General features: G+C 59.7%; 4 protein-coding genes across 8 annotated transcripts; 2 read left to right on the top strand and 2 right to left on the bottom strand.

Annotated features, from left to right (window-relative positions):
* Window positions 1-5,599: 5,599 nt before the first annotated feature.
* Window positions 5,600-9,424, top strand: SFRP5 (secreted frizzled related protein 5). The gene is made up of 3 exons (XM_064144607.1): window positions 5,600-6,287; window positions 6,741-6,818; window positions 7,246-9,424. The coding sequence occupies exons 1-3, from the start codon at window positions 5,756-5,758 to the stop codon at window positions 7,584-7,586; spliced, it is 951 nt and encodes a 316-aa protein (XP_064000677.1). The 5' UTR covers window positions 5,600-5,755; the 3' UTR covers window positions 7,587-9,424.
* Window positions 9,425-10,500: 1,076 nt separating this feature from the next.
* Window positions 10,501-15,946, bottom strand: ZFYVE27 (zinc finger FYVE-type containing 27). 4 transcript variants are annotated; one of them, XM_064144600.1, is made up of 12 exons: window positions 15,632-15,946; window positions 15,488-15,558; window positions 15,220-15,406; window positions 14,948-15,043; window positions 14,652-14,764; window positions 13,714-13,844; window positions 13,353-13,424; window positions 13,168-13,188; window positions 12,821-12,965; window positions 12,469-12,515; window positions 11,533-11,614; window positions 10,501-11,307 (listed from the first exon to the last, which is right to left on the bottom strand). In XM_064144600.1, the coding sequence occupies exons 1-12, from the start codon at window positions 15,826-15,828 to the stop codon at window positions 11,243-11,245; spliced, it is 1,227 nt and encodes a 408-aa protein (XP_064000670.1). In that variant the 5' UTR covers window positions 15,829-15,946; the 3' UTR covers window positions 10,501-11,242. The 4 variants fall into 4 exon arrangements, with proteins under 4 accessions (XP_064000670.1, XP_064000668.1, XP_064000671.1 ...); XM_064144598.1 differs by having other exon boundaries at window positions 15,220-15,558; XM_064144601.1 differs by lacking the exon at window positions 13,168-13,188.
* A 1,310-nt stretch (window positions 15,947-17,256) lies between these two features.
* On the bottom strand, window positions 17,257-20,298 carry MARVELD1 (MARVEL domain containing 1). Its single transcript, XM_064144594.1, has 2 exons — window positions 18,807-20,298; window positions 17,257-18,192 (listed from the first exon to the last, which is right to left on the bottom strand). The coding sequence occupies exon 1, from the start codon at window positions 19,694-19,696 to the stop codon at window positions 19,166-19,168; it is 531 nt and encodes a 176-aa protein (XP_064000664.1). The 5' UTR covers window positions 19,697-20,298; the 3' UTR covers window positions 17,257-18,192; window positions 18,807-19,165.
* AVPI1 (arginine vasopressin induced 1) lies at window positions 20,230-21,196 on the top strand. Of its 2 annotated transcripts, XM_064144597.1 has the most exons (3): window positions 20,230-20,679; window positions 20,752-20,939; window positions 21,017-21,196. In XM_064144597.1, exons 1-3 carry the CDS (start codon window positions 20,638-20,640, stop codon window positions 21,072-21,074), a joined length of 288 nt encoding a protein of 95 aa, XP_064000667.1. In that variant the 5' UTR covers window positions 20,230-20,637; the 3' UTR covers window positions 21,075-21,196. The 2 variants fall into 2 exon arrangements, with proteins under 2 accessions (XP_064000667.1, XP_064000666.1); XM_064144596.1 differs by having other exon boundaries at window positions 20,230-20,939.
* Window positions 21,197-21,294: the final 98 nt, after the last annotated feature.

Here is a 21,294-nt window from a genome sequence, read left to right as displayed (position 1 = left end):
GCCAACCCTTCCCGCCGCACCTAGGCTGTGCTGAAGACAGTGCCTGCACTGTCAGCACGGCTGGTCAGGCTGCTAGCACAGCACAGCACAGCACAGCACAGCACAGCACAGCACAGCACAGCACGCTGCCCGCGGCACAGGGCCCCTGGCTATCCCAGGCTTCAGGCAGAACAAACAGAGGCAGAGCCCTGGAGAGGCTGGAAGCAGCTCACGTACCTCGGAGTATGACAGGGTTTTTGACCAAGGGAGCAAAGAACACATGCAAGTGAGGACCCAAGTTGCAGGGCTTGTCTTCCTCATAATCACAAAGCTACAGGTTACATAGCTTCGGGGAGGAACTTGCTGCTCCCATGGTTGAGAGCAGCTCTGCCAGCCCATACCCCAGAGCAGTGGGGTACACCCTGCCCAGGGAGCACCACAGAGCCAAAGGATCCCTGTGAACGAGGGAGGTGAAGTCTTTCATAGACACACACATGCATGTGCACAAATGCAAATGTTAGTGCGTGCACTCAGATGCCCACATCTGCCTTCACCCCTTGGCATGCACCCAGGTGCGTATGCAAACACACAGACAGGCATGTTCCCAGACGCCTCCAAATCCAAGCCCTGCATCCTGGTTCCTTCCCATGCCCATATCAGGGCTTGCCTGCCTGCCTGGTATCACCCTGCCAGTTGCCATGGCAATGCTGCTGTGCTTGCCAAGAGATGAAGTTTGCTCTTCGACACCACGGCAAGGGGCAGAGAGCAGCCAGAGTAGCTCAGCTGTCCCTGCCACTCCAGATTCTGCCCATCTGCCTGGGGTGCTGCTCCAGCGATGTCTCCAGCTGCACCCACTCAGCCCAGATGCTGGACCTTTGGTTCTGAGCTCCAGCTGCCTCACAGGCCACAGATCTAATGGCTGCAGGTCAAGAACCATATATCAAGGAGTGCTCTTTGGTAGGACATTTTCTCCCCATCATGAGAATCTACCTTCTGCCAGCTGTACTACGCAGGATCAAGTCTTGCCCAGTGGCAGAAATTACATGGGCAGGCAGGACCTGCCCCACAGTGCTCCACATTCCCACACAGCCCTTGACCCTGCTTATGGTGCCCATAGTCTCTGGTATCTCCAGAATCCACTGAGGGCTGCCAGGCCACCTCCCCAGTGCGAGCTGCACCATTGTGGGCTTTCCAGTTCTAATCAGAATAGGAATAGACCCTTCTGGCCTCCATGCAGACAAGACAGGCTACTGCCAAGCAATGCCATCACTTCCATCAGGCTAGGGCAGAGGCTGAGGGAGGCTAGTGTAGCTGACAGGATCACAGGCAGTAGGAGCAAGGGCAGCAGAGGCTTGTGGCAGCCCACAGTACTATACAGGGGACTGGCAGGGTGCCTGCAGCAACAGGACTCTGGCCATTCTGCTCCATCTGCTGAGCTCTGAGGGGTTATTTTTAGACTGCCCGTCAGAGGGGACAGGCACTGAATGCACAGCTGCTGCCAGAGCTGCCTTTACAAGTCTTCCTGGGTCCTCCCCTTGGTGCTTGGAATGAGTGGGCTCTGACCTGTCCTACAGACAGACCCAGCAGACCTCCACTTGACCACAGCTCTGGCTGACTGCCCAGAGGCTCTGCTACTGGCCCCATGAGACAAGCATGGGACATTCTTGGGGCCCCTATGGCCAGCCCTGCAGAGCCAGCATGCCCATGCACATGCACTGTGCAGCAATGCCTCAGTGCTGCCCTAGTCCAGAGCTGTACTTGGCTTCCAGGCTGGGACAGGGAGATGTCCCCAGCATGTCCCTGAGTGCACAGTGCTGCACCCTGTCTCAACATCCCCAACGCTCTCTGCAGGCTCAGTATGTAGCTGGGGCCATGAAGGACAGCTGGAGTCCTGCAAACAACCCTTGGGGTCCCATCCTGCACCCACTGCGTGCCAAGCCCCCTTCCCAGCCGATCAGAGCTGTCAGCAGCTCAGGCTGAACTTCAAAGGAGCCAGGGCAGGGCTAGACTTTGGCAGCTGCTTCACATAGGACTGGAGGGGGGAGCTTTCATTAGTGGGGGAGTTAGCATGAGCTCATAGGCCCAGAGCACAACGGTGACATTTGGGAGGTTGGCAAAGACAGTGGGGCAGGGTGATCACCTGATAACCTTTCCTGGGAGATGCCAGGTGTGTGCACCAGTCTGGGGAGGGGCACATCTCTCACACTAGAAGCCACTTCAAAACAGTGCCAAATGCCCAAACCTGTCCCTTCATGCAGGACATGGAGACTGGCCCACTGGCCCTACATCCTGGGTACCTTTCTGTGGTATCCACAGCACCAGCATGTCTAGCTGTGTTCATCCCAATGGGTGGTGCCAGGACCCTGTTTCACTGGGAGCCTTCCCAGTATACCCCACAGGAGTGCATGTTTTGGGGGACACAGCATAATCCTGCTAGTGGGCAGGCAGAGTGGGTTGCAATTTCAGAGCAAGGTGCCAAGGTCTGATTTTGACAAAGGTGCTAGAGGATTACTCTCATGCTGGGGATGGTGCTGCACTGGGAATAGATGTGGGTGGCCTTTCTCCCCTCCTCAATGGGGCAGGGGTGAGCAGCACACTGTAAGGCAAAGGGGCTCTTCCCCAGAGATATTCCCACACTGGTCATGCCCCATCTCTGCCCTGCAGAGGGGTGTTTGGGGTCGGGTGGCTGGCAGTGAAAAGGGCATCTGTGTGCAGGCTCGGGGAGATGGGCAGGGCCAGGAGCGGCAGGAAGAGCTGGGCAGCCTCAGCCTCACAGCTGGCCAGGAGTGCTGCCAAGCCACATTCCTGGCACTGCCAGGCCAGCAGGAGTATGTGTGCGAGCAGGACTGTCCTGGCTGCTGCCCACCCCGCTGGTCCCATACCCCTTGGCCATTTCAGCCTTGCACAGCTCCCAGACATGACCCAGACTCGATGGGCCACCCTCAGACAGGGCCAACCTCGCAAAGCCACACTGCCACCCCTGCATTGTCCCCCATGCCGGGGTGATCTCTCCTGGGAGGTGCCAGGCACCCCAGGACACACATCCTTACACGGCCAGCCCCGGTGTGCCCGTGCCCGTGCTGTCCCCTTCTGAGAGCCCCTGCTCTGTGATGGGTACAGTCCATGTTCAGCACTGATGCAGCTCAGCAGCTATAAGTCCCAGGAGCCTGGGAAAAGGCTGGAACTGGGGAGATGAGAGGATAGGGAGGACAAGAGGACCGGAGGTAGCCCACTCAATCTACCCAGTCCTAAGTGATGTGTTTCTGCCCGCAGAAACAAGGTCAGCAGCACCTGAAACTGCAGTGGCAGAGGACGCAGCGACACAAGGGAGGACAGGAAGAGGCAGACGCTCAGCGTCTCGTTTCACGGGAGCCTCCTGCTCCCCAGCTCAGATATGCTCTCTCCTACAACCAAGCACAGGTCCCAGGGGAGACCCAGAGTGGCGAAGGGGCACCCCCAGGGGATGTCCTCTTACCATGCCACCCTGGCTGGAGGTCCCCGAGGTCTCCATCGTAGAGGGCACAGCCCCCATGGTCCCGCTTGCGGCTCGCTGCCGTGAAAAGGTGACAGAGGCGGTGGCACAGCCAAGCTCCTCCGAGTGACAGGCGCGAGTGCCAGAGCCCCGGCCAGCTGCGCAGGAGCAGCACGGCGATGTGGGCACTGGAGCAGCCTGCGCAGGCAGGACGCTGTGAAGGGTTCCAGCTCCAGATCCCTTTCCTCGAAGTACAGCCCAGATATACCTCCCCATGGCCATTCCGGGTGGGAAAGGGTTAATGAAGCAATGAATGTGCGGCAGGGATCCCTCCAGAGCAGTGGCAAAGTCTCAGCTTGAGGACAAAGCTGCCAGGACACCTGGCAGGGTGGGGGCAGGGTGGGAGCAGGGGACAGACACCCCTCTCCTGGTGCAGCCCTGCTACCCGCAGCATGGCCATGTTGCCAGAAGGTGACTCAGTGGCTCTAATAAAGGCATCGTGACAGATGAGAGGAGCAGATCAGCTGGCAAGGAGCCCCTTTCTCCCACCTCAGCTCCTTCACCTTCATCTGGTGGGTTGCCAGCTGGCACAGGGTGATCAGCACCTCCAACATGTTTCTGGAGGAGACTCTGGGTGCAGGAGACTGGACTGAGATGGGGGCAGGGCATTCTGAGAGCCAGGAACCAGTCTGTGGCCAACAGCAGGACAGTACCAATGCTGGCAGTGCCAGAGACAGTCTGGGGACATCACCCACCCACAGGGCAAGGTGTGCTTGGCATCAGACACACTGGCAGTTCTATTCAGCACACGCAGGCTCCCTCTGTCCCCACCTCCTTGGTCTCGCTCCCAGGCCTTGCTAGCCCCTTCCCAGCCCAGCTCCCATAGCAATTGTGCCCTGCCCCAGCCCATCCATCACGGATTAGCTATTTTCTATCAGCGTTTATCTCCAGGTAATCTCACCCCATCTGTGACAGCCCGATGCTTCTAGCACTCTCCCTCCTGCTACCGGGCAGCCCTGATAAAGGGCCAGTCTATCTTATCATGCTCCCCAGCAGCCACATACTAATGGTGCCATCTCCGAGGCTTGACTGGGGCATGATGAGCTCAGCTGCAAGCCAGCATCAGGCATCATTGGGCAATGCATTGACAGGTGCTGCACCCAGCACAGAGGGCATGGGCAAGGCAGGCAGGCTGGAGGCAAGTGCAGGTTGTGTGGGTGAGGTTCCCAGTAAGCTCCCAAAGCCGATGTATCCCACCAGGGCTGGGGCGACAGTCCCTGCCCCCAGGCCGGAGCAAAGGGCAGCTGCTATCACTGCCTGCACGGGGGTGTTTGCTTTGTTGCCCATTAACGGAGCCGCCTTATCCGGTGGGCAGGGGCCAGAGGTGGACCACAGCCCGTTGGCCAGGCAAGGGTATTGATTGTGGAAAGGGGAGGGGGCTCCCTAGATAACCCTTGCAGACAAATGGGTTTCTAATGGGGTCTTGAGCCTTGCACTCCCCATAGTCGAGCCCATTTCCAAGGAGATGGAGGAATGTGGCCCTGGCAGGACTCTTACTCTGCTCAGGATCCAGTTCAGTCCATGCCCTGGGCACTACCAGAGCCTGGGTGCAATTCTTTGCACCCAAATTATACCTGTGTTTGGCAGACCACGGGCTGCCTGAGGTGCATGCTGGCAGGGCCATCCATGAGGAATAAGGACCCCCATCGTATTGCCTTGGTATTGATGTCACACATGGGTACTCCAGCTGCCACCAGTGCTACTGGGATGTCCTGCTTCTCCATCCCCTGCATCCCAAGCATTCCCAAACCCATAACCCATGTGCCACTGGAGACCCCGGGAAGCATGGAGTAGAATCAGTGACCCCTCCCCTGTGCCAGGGAGTGCTTCTACGGTGCCACATGGGACAAGAGCAGAGTTGCTGATGGGTAATGGGAGCACCTTGCTCCCGCAACACACGCCCATGGGGCACGCAAGCCTGCCCTTCCAGAGAACAGCGCCTCGGGGCACAGGCAGCCGGGGCGGGGCTGAGGGGGCTGTGTGAAGGGGGCTCTGTGGGCAGCCAAAGAGTGCGCAGCGCCCTGCGCCCACCCCGCGGCCCGTCAGGGAGGGCAGGCTGGCGGGGGGCCGGGGGCCAGCCCCGGGGGGGTCCCGGCAGCCAGAGCAGATTGGCTGCTGACGAGGCCTCCCTGGGCAGTTTAGAAAGGGCAGCGGGCGGGGGAGGCGCCAGGGCAGCAGCAGCAGCGCCGAGCCGCGCTCCCGTCCCGCTCAGCAGGCGCGGCTGGCGGCAGGAGAGCACCGACGATGCGGCGGGAGGGTGTCCTCCCGGGGGGGCGAGGCACGGCGCTGCTGGCGCTGGCGCTGGCGCTGGCGGGTTCTCCGGGCGGCGGGCAACACTACGACTACTACGGGTGGCAGCCCGAGAGCCTGCCCCACGGGCGCTTCTACGGGCGGGAGCCGCAGTGCCTCGACATCCCGCCCGACATGCAGCTCTGCCGCGACGTGGGCTACAAACGCATGCGGCTGCCCAACCTGCTGGAGCACGAAACCATGGCCGAGGCCAAGCAGCAGGCGGGCAGCTGGGTCCCCCTACTCGCTAAGCAGTGCCACACCGACACCCAGCTTTTCCTCTGCTCCCTCTTCGCCCCCGTCTGCCTCGACCGGCCCGTCTACCCCTGCCGCTCCCTCTGCGAGGTCGTTCGTGACTCCTGTGCCCCCGTCATGGAATCCTATGGCTTTCCCTGGCCCGAGATGCTGCACTGTGGCAAGTTCCCCTCCGATCACGAGCTCTGCATCGCCGTCCAGTTCGGGAACAGCAAGGTCACCCCACCGCCAGGTAAGTGGGAAGGGCACTGTGATGGAATGAGGATGCCTGAGGGGCACATGCCATCACTGTCCCCCCAGGCAGATGGGGATTCACATGCAGGGTCCCACTCCAGACCCCCTGAATCCCCATCCCTGCACCCCTTGAAGTAGAGCCCAGGGCACTGGCTCTGTCTGCAGCAAGCAGGGCACAGGTGGACGCTTAACTGCTTAGCGTGTGACTGGGCATCACTCACTGCTTATGGGAGCCAGGCACCCGGCTCCGTGCAGAGAACTATCCCAGAGTAGGGCAGAGCAGCCTGGGACGCTGGCAGGCAAGGTACTCTGTGCCCCCAACATCACCCTGGCACAGCTGCCCAGGGAGCTGAGGAGCTGTTTGGGCTCTCCCAGCATGTCCCTGCAGAGAGGGCTCAGGCAACAAGTACCCGCAGCATGGAGCTGAAACAGTGGTTGGTTTTTTCACCAGTGTCCAAGATCTGCACCCAGTGTGAGATGGAGCACAAGGCAGACGGCATGATGGAGCAGATGTGCTCCAGTGACTTTGGTGAGTGCTGGGGTCCACCTCCTTGCCTCTCTGGGACAAGAGGCTACTTCCTCCCGTTCTGACAGCCCAGGCAGAGGTTGACCACAGGGCACAACTTGTACAGAGACAGCCCCATGGGAGACCCCCTGAGCCATTTTCTTGGACCCTCTGTGCATGGGATGAGTGCACAACAGAATAGGACATTGGTAGGGAAACAGGCAGAGTGGGACATTTGGGAAGGTCAGTGGGGGTCTGTGCTGAACTCTGCTACCATAACCCCTTCCCCTCCCCACACAGTAACTTCCCCAAAGACCCTTCTGAGTCCTATCCCAGGGACAGACTACATCCTGTCCTGCACAGACACCTTGCTCAGACTCCCCTAGAAGCACCTCAGCAGTATCCCCTGTCCGTCCCCTTCCCAACCATGCTCCGTGGCTGCCCCACACAGTGGTGAAGATGCGCATCAAGGAGATGACAGAGGAGAACGGAGAGCGGCGGCTGGTGGCTGCCCAGAAGAAGAAGGTGCTGAAGCTTGGCCCTCTCAAGCGCAAGGACACCAAGAAGATGATTCTGCACATGAAGAATGCAGGTGCCTGCCCCTGCCCCCAGCTTGACAGCCTCAGTGGCAGCTTCCTAGTGATGGGCAGAAAGCTAGGCAGCCGCCTGCTCCTCCTTGCCATCTACCCCTGGCAGAAACACAACAAGGAGATGAAGTTTGCCGTCAAGTTCATGTTCTCTTACCCCTGCCCCCTCTACCACTCCCTCCTCTATGGGTCTGCACAGCACTAGGACTCTGCCCATCCTGCCATGTTGCAGGACTCCTGCATTGGCATCATGCTGCCCCCCCCTTGCACCCCAGCTGCACCCCTGGTGTTCCTGGTTGCACCCCAGGACCCAAGCTCTCCTCCTCACAGCTCCTTGGCTGTGCCTCAGGACCCTGCTGTGCACTCTCAGCGTTTCCAGCTGCATTTGTGGGATCCTTGATCCACAGCCAGGACCCCTTTTACCCTCCTGAGAGCCCCTCTTCTCCCATGACCCCTGCCCAAACTCAGGAGCTTAGGCTACACCCAGAACCCTTGCTCTGCATGTTTGTGAACTTTGGCCTGCACCAGAGATGCTTGGCTATTCCAGAGCCCCCAGCCCCAAATACCTGCGGGACCTTTGCTTGCACTTAGGATCCCTGCTTGGCCCTTCTGGGACTCCTTGGTTGCTACTCCATGCTTCCAAAGTATCCCACACCTTCACTTTGAGCTCACATCCCAGCCCTGGGTTATCCCACCTTTGCAGGCCTCACACAAGACACTGTCCCTACAGACTGCCCCCGTCAAGACTGACTGCCTAGAGCAACACACCTCCTGTGACAGCATCTCTCACACACACCCCTGCCAAGACCCAGCTCAGGCACCCATTGTCCATCCACACCACAGTAAATTATTCTGCCTCAGACAAGCCTGTGTCCAGCTCCCTGTGGTTTGTAGGCAGACGCCCCTTGGGACACTCTCATGGACCCCAGGAAGGATGAGAGAAGACTCCCAGTCCTACCCTGGGGAGTAGGGTCACTCTGGGCTGTGGCTCTAGACCTGCTCCAAGTGCCATGCCCAAAGCTGGGCAGCCCAGACCAGGTGAAGGGTGAGGTTCCCAGTGGTCACAGCATGTCTGGAGACTCGGAGGGTGGTGAGGACGATGGAGCAGACAGAGGCATCACTGCTGCTGAAGCCTTACAGCTGTGTCTGAGAGCAGCCTGGCAACCAGCATAGGAGGAAGCAGAATCTGGACCAGGCAGCCTCCATCCCTGGCCACCCCACCTGAAAGCCCTGTCTTCAGCTCCCAGCCAGCCCTTCTCAGCTGCCAGACCTCCCACTCCACAACCTTCAGTCTCCTCCAAGAAGGCTCCCAGTGGCCACCCACCTGCACTAGCTGGGATGCCGCAGCAACACCGGCGCTAGGGTATCCCTCAGCCTAGCCCCTATGGCAGCAAGGCTCTCCCCCTCAGTTCAGCTCCTGCAGCCACCACACAAGGGTTGTCTCTGCTCCAGCGGCACCTCAGTCCCAGCAGGTGAGGGGGGCAGCCTGCCCAGCTCAGTCTTGTTTACCCAGCACATTCCCACATCCACCCGTCTCGACGGGTGAGGGAGGCACGAAGGCAGCCACCAAGATATTTACCCAGCACCTGGCTGCCTGACATTGCAGCTTCTCACCAGAACTGGCCCTGCCACAGGGGAGCCTCCCAGGACAAGAAGGGAATTGAGGCTGCAAGATGCCTACACCCACCCTCCTCCTGCCTGAAGAGGCCTCTGGGCACTTGCCTTGTGCCAGGGTGATCCCTGCTCCCTCTGCTCACTTTGGGCATGGCCTTGGCCCTACTGGCTACTCTCCAGAGCCTCAAAAGGCACTCACATCCTGCACCGACCAGGGTGGGGGACATACCCCTGCCACAGCCTCGCACTGGGGGCAGGCAGTTCCTGCCCCCACCCTTGCTGATGTGGAAAATAAAATGGAGAGAAAACTGAAATATTGTTAGAAGGTATGTTCAGAACGAGGCTGCTGAGAAATAAACATCATCAATTATGTCATTTTACTGCAAAATTTAAAGTGTGCAAATAAAACCCCATCTCCCACAGCCCAAATTTATCTGTAGCCCTCTGTACTTTGTGTCATTAGCATCTTTCCAGGGAGTGTTCAGACATTTGTGGTCATTGCACTCGTTGCTCTAAGGGTTTTCTCTAGAAAGAGGAGTAACTTCTCTCTGCCTCCCACCATCAGCCCTCTGAGCTCCATAGCTCAACCCCCGCCAGCCCCTCACACACTAGTTCTTGTCTCGTTGCAGATACACCCCCATCCACAAAAACAACCTCACAACTCCCTCAGGTTGCTGCACCGCCCCCTCCACAATGCTACAGTTGCTCTGCTGCCCCCTAGTAATTACTGAAGCCTCCACATGCCAGCCCCCCTGGCACACCTTGGCCTTGGAACGCACCCAGCAAACTCAGACGTATTCATCGTCGCTGCCGAGTCCAGCTTTTCCCCAGATTTGCAGAGCACAGCCTGGAGAAGAGGTTTACAAGCGAACAGCTGAGGGCCCAGACAGCCCCCGGGGCTGTTCCGTGGAAGACCCAAGCTGGTGGGGTCAGCAGCGAGAACTTGGCCCCCAGCACCATCTCAGGCTGGTGGGTGTCACATCGTGGTGGGAACTGAACAATGTCAGCCCATGAGCACCATCTCCCCTCCCTCCCTAGACCACTCAGCCAGGGATTGTTGCAGCTGGCTAGTAGGGACCCAGGCCATGGCCATTCCCAGCTGCATGGCAGCCAGGGTCACATTCCTGGGATAGCTGAGAGCTTTGCTGTTCACGCAGGGAAAGGTCACCCTTGTGCAGGAAAACAGCTGCTGGGAACACTGCCTGAGTGGGGCAGAAGGAACAGCCTTGAGAGGCAGAAAGGAAGTCCAGCCAGTCCTGCCAGGGCTGACCTCCCCAGCTCCAGCCCTGGCACAGCCACGGAGGTGCAGCTGCACCCAGCCCTGAGCAGGGGGAAAACAAGGCCACAGTGTAACAGAGCACAGAAGCACCAGCAAGCATGGAGAGCTGGTGGCAGAGACACACCCTTTCTCTGTGGCCACCTGCAGGACAGCTGGGACAAGGCCACAGGTGCCAGGGTGGCCTGGGACAGGGATTGCTTTCATTTGAGGCAAGACAAAAGCCAGCTGAGGGCAGGAGATTTATTGATCACTCTCTATATACACATAAGTAATCTGTAGTAGAAAGCAGCAGTCACTAAGTACAGCACCAACTCATGCCTCTTCTTATGCTGCAGCTGGGACCCGGCGACACATCCCCACTCAAATGTATCCTTTCTGCCTCCTCAGCACTACAGCTGGGAGGACAGGGAAAGACTAAACCTACAGGCAATGAGGCCAAGTTGCACAGGAGTGATTAGCAAGAGTCTCAGCTGGACCACGGCAAAAGACCACATTCTCACGGGGATGGAGGTGGAGCTCTGACTTCCTCACAGAAACAGTCACCTAGCACAGCACTGGAAAAGATAGGGACAGAGCCCCAAGGTGGCTGTTCTACTCCACTTATGAGGTGGAAGTAGGATTGCAAGTGGGAAGGATGGCTTCTTCATCACTGAGCTGGGCCACAGGGCCTGAGCACTGAGTGTCAGGGACTGTCCTGGAGCAGCTGCCAGGGGCAGCCATAGCAACGAGGGCACAGCTGTGGGTGCTGCTCCACTGCAGGGATCCAGCTGTGCAGCTGATGTTGCATGGCAAGGAGTAAAGGTCTGCCCCCAGCCTGGCACTGGCAGGAGGAACAGCAGTCACAAATGTCCTCTGTCAGGGTGATGCCATGCTGGGAGCCAAGCAGCCCAGGTCCCCATTTGCAAGGGCACACTCTGTCCTGAGTGTCAGGCAGTGCAGGACCCAGAAGCTGGCTGTGCCTGTTTCAGTCACTTGATGAGCACCTGGTTGCACAGAGCACACACAAACACTGTCTCCCTCTGTGCCTCTGGAGCTGAAAAGAAAAGGAGGTATCAGAGATGCAACCCTTCCCCACCAAAGGCTAGAGACTCAAGCCACAGAATGGCTCGAAGAGCTGCAAACCCGTAACTGCTCTGTCAGGAGCCAGGCTGCACTGGGCAGGTCCTGACCACCCTCCCCACCAAGGCTGGGGCACATCCCTGCAGCAGACAGCACAAATCGGGGCAGGAGCTCTGCCTTCCTTCACCTTTCCACTCACCTGTGGCTCCCATCACAGCCTTAGGGACTTTGAAGGAACAACACCTGGAGCAGAAGCTGTTCCCACAGTTACTGCAGCTCCGCTGTGGAGAGAGACAGACAGACACTATTTTGAGCCCATTCCCAGCAAACTCCAGTGCTCACTTGCTGAAGTGGGGTGAGCATAAGCCCCAAGCCTCAACAACAGCAGAAGACTTATCTGCCAACAATGCCTACACCAGCTGCCTAACACTGTATCTGCATTCAAGTGTGCTCTGACATCACAGGTAGCCTGTGCCCAGCCTGAGAAAGCACTGGGATCACAAGTTCCAGGAGGCTTAAGGACACTGTGACACATCCCCACTCAAATGTATCCTTTCTGCCTCCTCAGCACTACAGCTGGTGTTCTATAATCTGGAGCAACATAATCTCCAGAGAGCCCAGACTAACCCAGGAGTAAGGAGAGGGGACAACAGCTCTGGAGATGGGGAGGCAGAAGGAAGACAGCAATGTGAGTCTGGACAGGATGAGATACATCCTTCCCAAAACTGCCCATGGGATGACAGATCAAGCATCATAGGCAGGGGGTCAGACAAGACAACAGAAGTGGCCTTTGCTCCCCTAATTCCCCAAGCAGACCCATGTTCTGCTTCAGCAGAAGGCTCCTGGGCCACAGGAAATGAGCTGTACTAGGGAACAGAATATGTGCTTTCTACACCAGCACATGTGGGTTAGGACTGAAGCAGCTACCAAAGGAGCAAATAGACAGACACCAAAACACAAGGGATTCCTAGCACCATTAGGCATACAAAAATAGCCATAGCTTAGCTGACATCATCTGTGGCTGGGCTGTGACCAAGGCCAGTCACATGAGCTGCTGGAGAAGGTCACAGAAAGCACATGCAACACCTCTGCCTCAGGTGGAGGCAGCAAGCTGAGGTAGAAGCCAAAGACTCACCCTCTTCTTGAGGACAGAGAAGGTGGCTGCGCAGCCTGTGCAGCTCCCTAGAAGAAAGGAAACGGAGGTCAGGCAGGGCTCTGCTGCCTGGGACTGCAAAAGGTACAGGAACAACCATAGTTGTTGTAAAAGCTCAGCTTGGAGATGACATTGCTGCACCATCCTATTCTTGCCCTTCCTAGAAGGGCTGAGAACATCCTCCCCACAGAGTGGGGAGGTCATTGTGGATGTCAACACAGCCCTAGCAAGTACCACACCACTCTGTCTCCCTCCCAGCTCAATGATACCACTAGGAGCAGTATAGATCCTGCCCTGTCGAGCCCCTTCAGGCAGCCGCTGCTCCCAGGCTTACCGAAGTTGTTGGTGGGGCAGCGCTTGCGCAGGCGCTCGGTCAGGCGCGACACCTTGCTGCGGATCACCTCGTTTTTGCTCATAAAGCCGTTGTCGGGCAGGCTGAGGTCAAAGTCTGCTGAGCACTGAGAACTTTCATCATCTTCCTGCAGAGAACAGGGCCAGAGGAGCATGGACAGGCAGCCAAGGCACACTTGAGGGCTGCCAGGCAGCCCACCCCAGAGATGGCCACTCAAAGAGCAGGATGCTCCATCTGGCACTGCCACAAGCCACCAGCAAACCAGGCAAAGCCTGCCAGTTTCAGCTGGCAGATGCCTCTCTCACACACCTTGGCATGGCAGTACTCACCATGACCAGTAGCTGGTTCTCCTTTTCCCGCAGCATGGGACAGAGAGGAGAGGCAGCATAGATGGAGTCAGAGGTGTCCAGCCCCACAGCCACCCTGCCCAAGCACCCACCTTGCCCACCAATGTCCAGATCCCTTCCCACCTCACGTGCCCTGCAGGCACAGCCTGTTCCCACCAGCCTCAAACCTCAATAGCATCTTTGAACTCCTCATCAGGCTCTGCCTCCTCTGCCTCTTCCACACTGCCAGGAGTAATGTCCTGCAAGAGATTCACGATTAGTCTTGTTCTATCCCAAACTTCTGTCCAAAGGTGGGCCCACTCTTCTGCAGCAGGTCCCACGACTATTGATTAAACCTTGGGCAGCCCCATGAACAGACACAAGCCCCACCCTACCTCTCCAGACTGCATCCTTACATGCAGCAAAAGAATTGAGCCAAGCCCTCAGTGCAGCCAGGCAGCCCCCAGCAAAGCTAGCAGCTAGAAGACATTTGTGAGTAGAAGGACACAGGCTCCCACCCTACAACTGCCAGCCCTACTCCTATCTCACCTCTGTGCTAGTGGGTGTGGGAGTCCGATCCAGAGGAGCAGCAGGTGGCAGGGGTTCAGCAGGCTCTGAAGTGCTCTTCAGGGGTTTGGTGCCCATGCAGTGTTCAATCGAGGCCTTGAGCTCCATTATCACTGGTAATCAGAGGAACACAGCTGGAGCAGGACGGTATTTCCCTTCTCGTAGCACCACCATGCAAACATCATCTGCAGAAGCTGATCTCCAAGGCTCCAGATAGGAGATGGACATATGCAACCTTCACCTGTTAGGTACCCTGAGCCCTCCTCTGCTCACACAAAATTAGGGGAGGAAGGAACCCCACCACCACCTGCCCCAGCTCAGGATAGGGAACAGCAAGAGCCTTAGTCACAGCTCCACAGATTTCATCCAACTCTCCTCCAGCATGTGCCACAGAACTAGGAGCTCCTCCAGGATTTTTCTTCCCCTCTGACAGCACATTCTCAAGTAGGAGTCATACAGCATCCCAGGCACCACAAGTCCTACAGAGCAGGGTCAGGGACCAAGATGGGTGGTGATGCTCATGAGCAGTCTGCATGGTCAGGCCTCAGTTTCCCACAGCACAAAGGACAGGAAGAAACATCATCCAAGCCAGGACACACATCAGGAGAGACCTCACTCCTCACCAGTGAGCCCCAGGACCCCACGGGACTGCAACCAAAGAAGTTCTTTACCATAAGGGTGGTGAGACCTTGGAACAGGTTACCCAGGGAGGTGGTGGAAGCCCCATCCCTATACTTTTAGGGCCAGGCTGGATGTGGCTCTGGGCAATGTGACCTAGTAGAAGGTGTCCCCACCTATGGCAGGGGGGTGAGAACTAGACAACTCTTGAGGTCACTTCCAACCCTGATAATTCTGTGATCATGGCTTCAGAAGGCCTTTCTCCAACCCCTCGACGTGCTACTTCCAGGGAGATCTCTTACCTTGGTAGAACTGGGCATTGCCCAGAAAGAGGGTGCTGTTGAGAATAGCAAGGACCCAGCAGAGGGGCAGCAGGTAAAGTATGCAGACAGAGCCCAGCAGTGCCCCATAAAACCTAGGAAGGAGCAGCAGGACACTGCAGTCAAGACGGAGCAAGTCACACCACAGCACCAGCCACCTTCTTTCACTTGGTCTTCCACTTGCTCCCTCCAAGCACCAAACATCAATCACAGCTCCACAAGCCTGGCCCGCCTCCCCACTGAGCGCACTGCAGGATGCTTGACCTGGTACTACTCACTGGGAAGAAATGGTGGGGTTCTCCCAGTACAGTACACTGTACACTGTCTTGCAGCTGCAGCACATCCCACTCAGGAACCCCTCCAGCTGGATCAGGCTGCAAATGAGACCTCACAGTCACAAATAAACTCCATGGACAACCCCTGGCTCCCACACACTCACAAGCTCTACACTGGCCAGGCTGGCATGAACCCAGACCCTCCACAACCAGGCAGAAGTGTTCCCAGACACTGAGGGCCCAGAAGCCCCACAGTCAGGTCTCCAGAGACTTACAAGTTCTTGACCTGGGCGATGGCCTCCTGCCGCGAGAGCTGTACCCTGCACAGATCTTCCCGGCGAACGCTGTGATACCTCCTGCGCACCAGTTCGGCCTCCGACGGCCGAGTCCGACACGTCTCCTGCAGGTAGCCCAGCAGGGCCGGCACCACAACCAACAGGGCAAGCACAGAGTACCAGGCGGCTAGAGGCGGCAGAACAGCGTCAGCCCAGGGCGCCTGGGGAGAGGACCGGCCCTGTTCCTCCGCCTCCCTGCTACACGCACCTCGGCCGAGGGTGAGCAGAAGAAAGTTGAGGCTGAGGCAGACAAAGAGGGAGCACACGGGCCGCTGCCACCTGTGGAGGAGAGGGAGGGTGAGCGACGTGAGGTTCCGGGCATAGTCTCGGTCCCGGCCCAGTCCGCATCTACCGGAGAAGGGAACGAATGCCCTCGGCTGCGTCCCGCAGCGGTTCCAGGTACAGCGCCAACCGCCGGTAGCTCCGCACCAGCTCCAGCAGGTCGAAAGCGGCAGCAGCCTTAGGTAGTGACGGCTCCGGCGGGGCCTCACCACCCCCCACCGCCCCTTCGGGCCCGCCTGCCGCCCCGTCCCGCTCTGCTGCCTGCATGACGGGCCGGGGGAGCGGGGAGCGGAGCGCGGGGCGGGGCGGCCGAGCCGAGCCGGCAGAACAAGGCCGAGTCCGGCCCCGAGTTCAGCGCAACCTGCGCACCGCTTCCGCGGCTCTCCTGACGTCACCCGCGCGCCGGCGCGCAGCCAATCGGGAGGGTCGGGCGGGAGCGCAGCAGGACCCGCCCCCACCGGGCAGAGGGGCGGGAGAGGCCGAGGCTGCGGGGCCGGTCCCGCTCTGCCCGGTCGAGCTCGGCCCGGCTCAAGCATCCTGCTGGCGGTGGATGTGCTCTGGGTCCAAGGATACGTTTGGTGGTGGTGTACCTGGGGCAAGGATTTGGACCCGGTGGGTCTGGTCTGGATGCTGGCCCTCACTTGCGACTGATCTGAGTCTCGACTCAATCCCGATCTGGGTTCTGTGCGGTGCAGGACTCAGCCCTAGTCCGAGTCCGGTTCCAGTTCAGAATTGGGTGCTGATCTCGGTCTGACTTATCTGGGAGATAGTCCTAGTTGGGGGCTGACCCTGATCTGGATCTAATCCTGAACCTGGGTTCAGCTTTAGTCTGGGTCTGACCTCCATCTAGGGCTAATACTGGTCTGAGTCTCATCCTGCTCCCACCATCCTGGCCACTACCAGGAGCTTGCAGTAAGGCAAGGCTGCTGGCACCCAGGGATGCTCTGAGGACCATAGGCTGCTCCTGGTGCCAAAAGGGGTGGTGCCAACCCATAATACTCCGTGTCACCATGTTCACTATACGCTAGCTTTCAGGCTATGAGAGTAGCATAGGACTCAGAGCGACTGCCAGCTGCCCACAGAATCTGGGCACGTATTGTGCAGGCAGAAGGCTGAGGGGCCTGGTGACACCCCAGCTGCAGGTAGAGGTCCAAGGCTGATCTCCACCCTGAAAGTGTGGCCCAAGGCCAGAGCCAGCCCAGGGAGCAGCTGGCTGCCCTCAGCCTGCCCCCAGCTCTTCAGCCACATGGGCAGGACTGCCCAGTAGTGCTCCAGCCCCGGGACAGAGAGTCCTTTCAGCTCAGAGTAACAGACCACATAGGAATGCAGCTCTGTCCTGTCCCCAGCACATCCCTATGGTCGCACAGTCCCAGGCACTTGGTCTCTAAAACACTAGGTGGCAAGAGGTGCCTGCACCCAGCACCAGTATGAGCACCAGGCTGTGTCCAGTCCGTGGAGGGAGCCAGGGACAGCCCCTATCCCCAGAGGCCAAGGCTTAAGCCTCTCTAGCAGGGGTGGTGGCTCTGCATAACAAGGCTTGCCCATGACCCCAGAACATGCTAGGATGTTGTGACCACATCCAGAGGTTCCAGATAAGGAGGCCTTTAGGCACACAGCTAAACGCCCAGGTGTGATCTCAGTTCAGACCCCAGCCCTAGCAGGTCCCAGCCGCAGGACAAAGCCCCAGACACTTGGTGAGCGCCAACATTGCTTTATTTGGAAAGTGAATCCATAGGCACTGAAAAGGGACAGAGCTGGCACAACAGGCAGGACTGCAGAAAGCCAAAGAAAGGCACTTGTGGTGGCAGAAGCCCCACTCGGGGGTCTTGGACAGCCTGGGCCAGGTGCTGCACCAGAGTAGCTGGGGTAGGCAGTGTCAGGGACCAGCCCTGACACAGGGTAGGGACAGTATGTCCTGCCCAGGGAAGTTATAGATGGCCTGGGGACTGGCAGGGCCCTCAAGCGTAAGGGGAGAGTGACTGGAGCAACGCTTTATGATGGAGTTGGTGATTTAGTGCTAACCCTGGACTTTTCCAAGTCTCGGAGGGATCACAGCTGCTTCTCTCTGACCCCAAAAAGGCACCAGGAAACCAAAAGCAACAGCCAGAGCCTGTGGTCAGCTGCTAGGGACACATCTCACTCATCCAAGCCCACACAGAGACTGGAATAGGTCCTCCCTCACACCAAGAGTGAAAGGACTTGCCTGCAGGCAGCACAAGGATGGCTTCAGATAGGATAGCCCTGGTGTGGTGCTCCTCCAAAAATTCCCATTTTCTGGCTCCAGCCAACCCTACATGGCCTCAGGGCTGAGCAACCATCAGGCTGTGGAGCCTGATCCAGAGTTGGGCTGGTCCCACTGACAAAGTCCGCTTCTCCTATTTCCCAAAATGGGCAGTGTCCTCACAATGCTTGGCCTCCACTCCCCTTTTGGCCACGGTGCCAGCAGCAGCCCAGCACTGCCATGCTGCCGCACTCACCCTCCTCATCGACCTCGCCGCAGTCTCCAGACAGCACAGGGCCTCGAGATGGAGCCAGAATGTCCCGAGATGAGAGTTTTCCAAGATGATAAACCAAGAGCCAGGCAGCGTGGCAGGGCAGTCTCCAGTGCTGCTGGCTATGGTGTGCCTGTTCCTGTGGGAGCAGCTGGGTCCCAGGTCAGTGTTGGTGGCTCAGAGTCACAAACCTTGTTGCAGGAGTGCAGGGGCAGGGAACTACCTGGTGCCCTGCTCCTTTCAGCCCCAGGGGGACCCAGCCCCATCCCAGAGCGGTACAAAGACAAGGCTGGAGCAATTTACATCATCTGTGGTTACAGAACCAGGCTATGGCCCTGCATGCCCCTCCCCTCACCCCACAGTGATGGAGGCCATGCTGCCATGTGCAGGCTCAGCCCCAAAACAGAACTGCATGTCTGGGGTGGCTGGGGCGATGCTGGATCAGGCTCTGCAGGAGCTAGGTGTCTCCACATCCTCGGAGCACTGGACATGGAGGAGCTGAGCCCTGCAGAACTCAGGCAAGACGGTGGACGTGTCCAGGCCAGACAGAAGGAGGGGCCCGGTCTGGGGACGCCAAGACCGGGGCTTCTGTTAGGGAACTGCAAAGGCGCCATGTAATTGAGAATGGCAGGCAGAGGCTGTTAGCAGATTAAGGGGGAATTTATGCCCACCCAACCCCACTATGCACCACTGCCCCCTACTCAGCTCCTCCAGGCCAGTCCCCCTCCACCCTGAGGACAGATTGGCACCCACCTGAGCACGCAGCATCTGCAAAGCCAGGGGCAGAGGAGTTGGACAGGGGGCCGAGGGTGTTGCTAGAAAGTGTGGTCTCTCTTAGGGGCTCTTTGTTTGGGTCCTTCCACTTGCAATAACCATCCAGGGGTGGAAGAGGGGCCTGCACCGTGGTTGAGTGCCCACACTTTCTTCATGCGGTGCACTGGAAGCCATGCTCAGTGAAGGCCTCTGTCCATCCATCCATCTGCGCAGGACTCTCTGGAGGAAGCGTGGTGCAGTCAGCCAGGAGGGGACGGGGTGGCAGGGTCACTTCTTCCCAAAGCGAGGCTGTGCTCCATTGGTGGGTAAAAAGAAAGGGAGTTGAGCAACAAGGTATCTCAGATGATGTCGCGCTGATCCCGGCAGCGCCGCAACAGGCAGTAGAGGCCAGAGAAGAGGTACAGGCAGGCGGCAATGCCTCCGCAGATGGAGGCACTCAGGTATGCACCGTAGAGGCACTGCTGGCTGTAGCCTGGCAGGTTGCAGTAGCTTTTCCGCCCAGCCTTGTAGCCCATGATGCCGGTAGCAGCCGCGTAGAGCCCCACACCCAGTGCCAGGTCGTGCACCAGGTTGGTGAGGAGCCAGCGTGAGCCCAGCCAGGGCACCAGCGCCCAGCGCCCCAGCAGACTCAGCCCAAAGAGGGCCAGGGTGAGGAGCCAAACCAGGACGGCAGCAAAGAGGGCAAAGTGGGCCGCCCCCTCGTACTTGTGAGCAGCCACCGTCACCCAGAAGGCAGCGCCCAGCACCAGTTGCCCCAGGCGCAGCAGTCCTAGCGGGCTCCGCAGGTAGGCGCGATGAAGGCTGAGGGAACCACGGGCGGGCGGCCCCGAGGGCGGCGGCGGCACTGCAGGGGGAGCCGTGCGAGCCATGGTGGGAGCCCTGCCTTCTCCGGCCGCGGTTCGGGCGGGACTCAGGGCCCCGGGAGCGACTTCCTCTCCCGCCCGCTGCCAAACATCTGGCGCCTAACGGTCCTCCCCGCGCAGGGCCTCTTTTCCTCTCTTCCCTGCCCCGCCTTCGCGGGCTACCGCCGTCGGGCGGGCACCACCGCGCCGGTCCCGCCCCACCGCTACGGAGGTGGCTGAACCGTGGGGCGCGGGAGGTGGCGGCGCGGCCGGGAGACGGTCGGGAGACGGTCGGGGAGCGCACCGGGACCCCACGCGGCAGCTGGCGGGGTCGCGCACCGGGGTGCCCCCCTACGTCACTCGGGATCTCCCTTCGGTGTGACGCGCGCGGGGTTGTGCCGGGGGCGGGGTCACGTCCGCTGCACCGCCCCTTGGTTACGTCACTAGCGCCACGTGTCCGCCTCCTCGCGGCGGCGCGGCCGCTCCCCTCAGCGCCCATTGGCTCCGAGGCCGGAGGCGGGCGCGGATTGGCAGCGCGAGGCGGGGCGGGCGCATGAACGGGGCGCGCGGTGCGGAGCAGCGCCGGGATCCGCACGCGGCGGCACGGAGCAGGCACGGAGCAGCCCCGGGCCGCGGCGGTCACCCGGCAGCCCCGCGCCGGCCTGGTGCCGCCAGGTCTGTGTGAGGGGCCGTCGGCGGAGGGAAAGTGGGTCACAGTTGGGACCGCCGTTACAGTCACCGGCTGGGCGTGACCGGACCTGCGTGCACCAGCCTGAGGCGGGCGCCTCCCGCATTCCCGGGCGGCCCCGCCCGCGCGGCTGGCCTCCTGCCCGCGTCCCGTCCCGCCTTCTCCCTACGGCCGCAGCGCGCCCTTCCTCAGCCGCTCACCCTTCCTCGCCGGACATCCGCGCCGGATCCCGGGACAGCCGGGCTGGGCGGCGGGAGCCGAGCCTGGGACTGTCACTCTGATGCCGGCAGTGGCCGAGACAATGGGCACGCCGGCCTCTGTGGTAAGCGACCTTTCGGGGCGAGCGGTCACCGCAAGTCGCGGTCGCAAGCGGGCCTCGGCCAACATCTTCCAGGGTGTCGGACTGCCGGAGCTGCGGAACCTGTTCCGGAACGGCGGGGCCGAACAGCCTGAAGAGCGCGCCCGCCTCGTCTGGCGGTATGCGGGCCAGCGGCGCATGGCGCGGGTGCTGCGGCGGCTTCGGCGGTGGCCAGCCCAGACCGGAGGCGGGATAGCGGCCCTGCGGCACTTCGGCCGCCTGAGGTAGGTCCGGTTAGGGAAAGCCGGGAGCAGGGGAAGCACGGCAGACCGCACCGCTAACACACGGCTCTTCCCCGCAGGATCGCGGAGGAGCTGGAGGGCAGACGCAAGGCAGAGGGGCCCTCGGGGTCCATGTAGCTGCGCTGAGGCCGGGCCCTGGAGAAAAAGAGCTGCTGACAGTGGGTGCCAGGACAGCCGGGCTCTCCGAGGACACTAAGCATGCTGGACAGGGTGCAGTGGTTAATAAAAGATGAACAGAGGCTGCGTGAGGCTCTGTCGGTGTCCTGCAAAGCCCTCGCTTCCCACCCCAGGCCCTGGTGGAAGGTGAGCACTGAGCTACTCTGGGGTGCTTTGGAGA

This window comes from Pogoniulus pusillus, chromosome 6 (genome assembly GCF_015220805.1).
Source record: "Pogoniulus pusillus isolate bPogPus1 chromosome 6, bPogPus1.pri, whole genome shotgun sequence".
In the NCBI taxonomy this organism is placed as follows: domain Eukaryota; kingdom Metazoa; phylum Chordata; class Aves; order Piciformes; family Lybiidae; genus Pogoniulus; species Pogoniulus pusillus.
This window is presented reverse-complemented; position numbering and strand designations above follow the sequence as displayed.

Excerpts from the sequence above, each read along its gene's own strand:
- SFRP5 (XM_064144607.1), top strand. The coding sequence starts at position 5,756 with ATGCGGCGGGAGGGTGTCCTCCCGGGGGGGCGAGGCACGGCGCTGCTG. Across the intron at positions 6,288-6,740 it reads CAAGGTCACCCCACCGCCAG|TGTCCAAGATCTGCACCCAG; the intron begins GTAAGTGGGAAG and ends TTTTTTCACCAG. Across the intron at positions 6,819-7,245 it reads GATGTGCTCCAGTGACTTTG|TGGTGAAGATGCGCATCAAG; the intron begins GTGAGTGCTGGG and ends TGCCCCACACAG.
- AVPI1 (XM_064144596.1), top strand. The coding sequence starts at position 20,638 with ATGCCGGCAGTGGCCGAGACAATGGGCACGCCGGCCTCTGTGGTAAGC. Across the intron at positions 20,940-21,016 it reads CGGCACTTCGGCCGCCTGAG|GATCGCGGAGGAGCTGGAGG; the intron begins GTAGGTCCGGTT and ends TCTTCCCCGCAG.
- ZFYVE27 (XM_064144598.1), bottom strand. The coding sequence starts at position 15,828 with ATGCAGGCAGCAGAGCGGGACGGGGCGGCAGGCGGGCCCGAAGGGGCG. Across the intron at positions 15,559-15,631 it reads GGCATTCGTTCCCTTCTCCG|GTGGCAGCGGCCCGTGTGCT; the intron begins GTAGATGCGGAC and ends TCTCCTCCACAG. Across the intron at positions 15,044-15,219 it reads ATCGCCCAGGTCAAGAACTT|CCTGATCCAGCTGGAGGGGT; the intron begins GTAAGTCTCTGG and ends TCTCATTTGCAG.
- MARVELD1 (XM_064144594.1), bottom strand. The coding sequence starts at position 19,696 with ATGGCTCGCACGGCTCCCCCTGCAGTGCCGCCGCCGCCCTCGGGGCCG.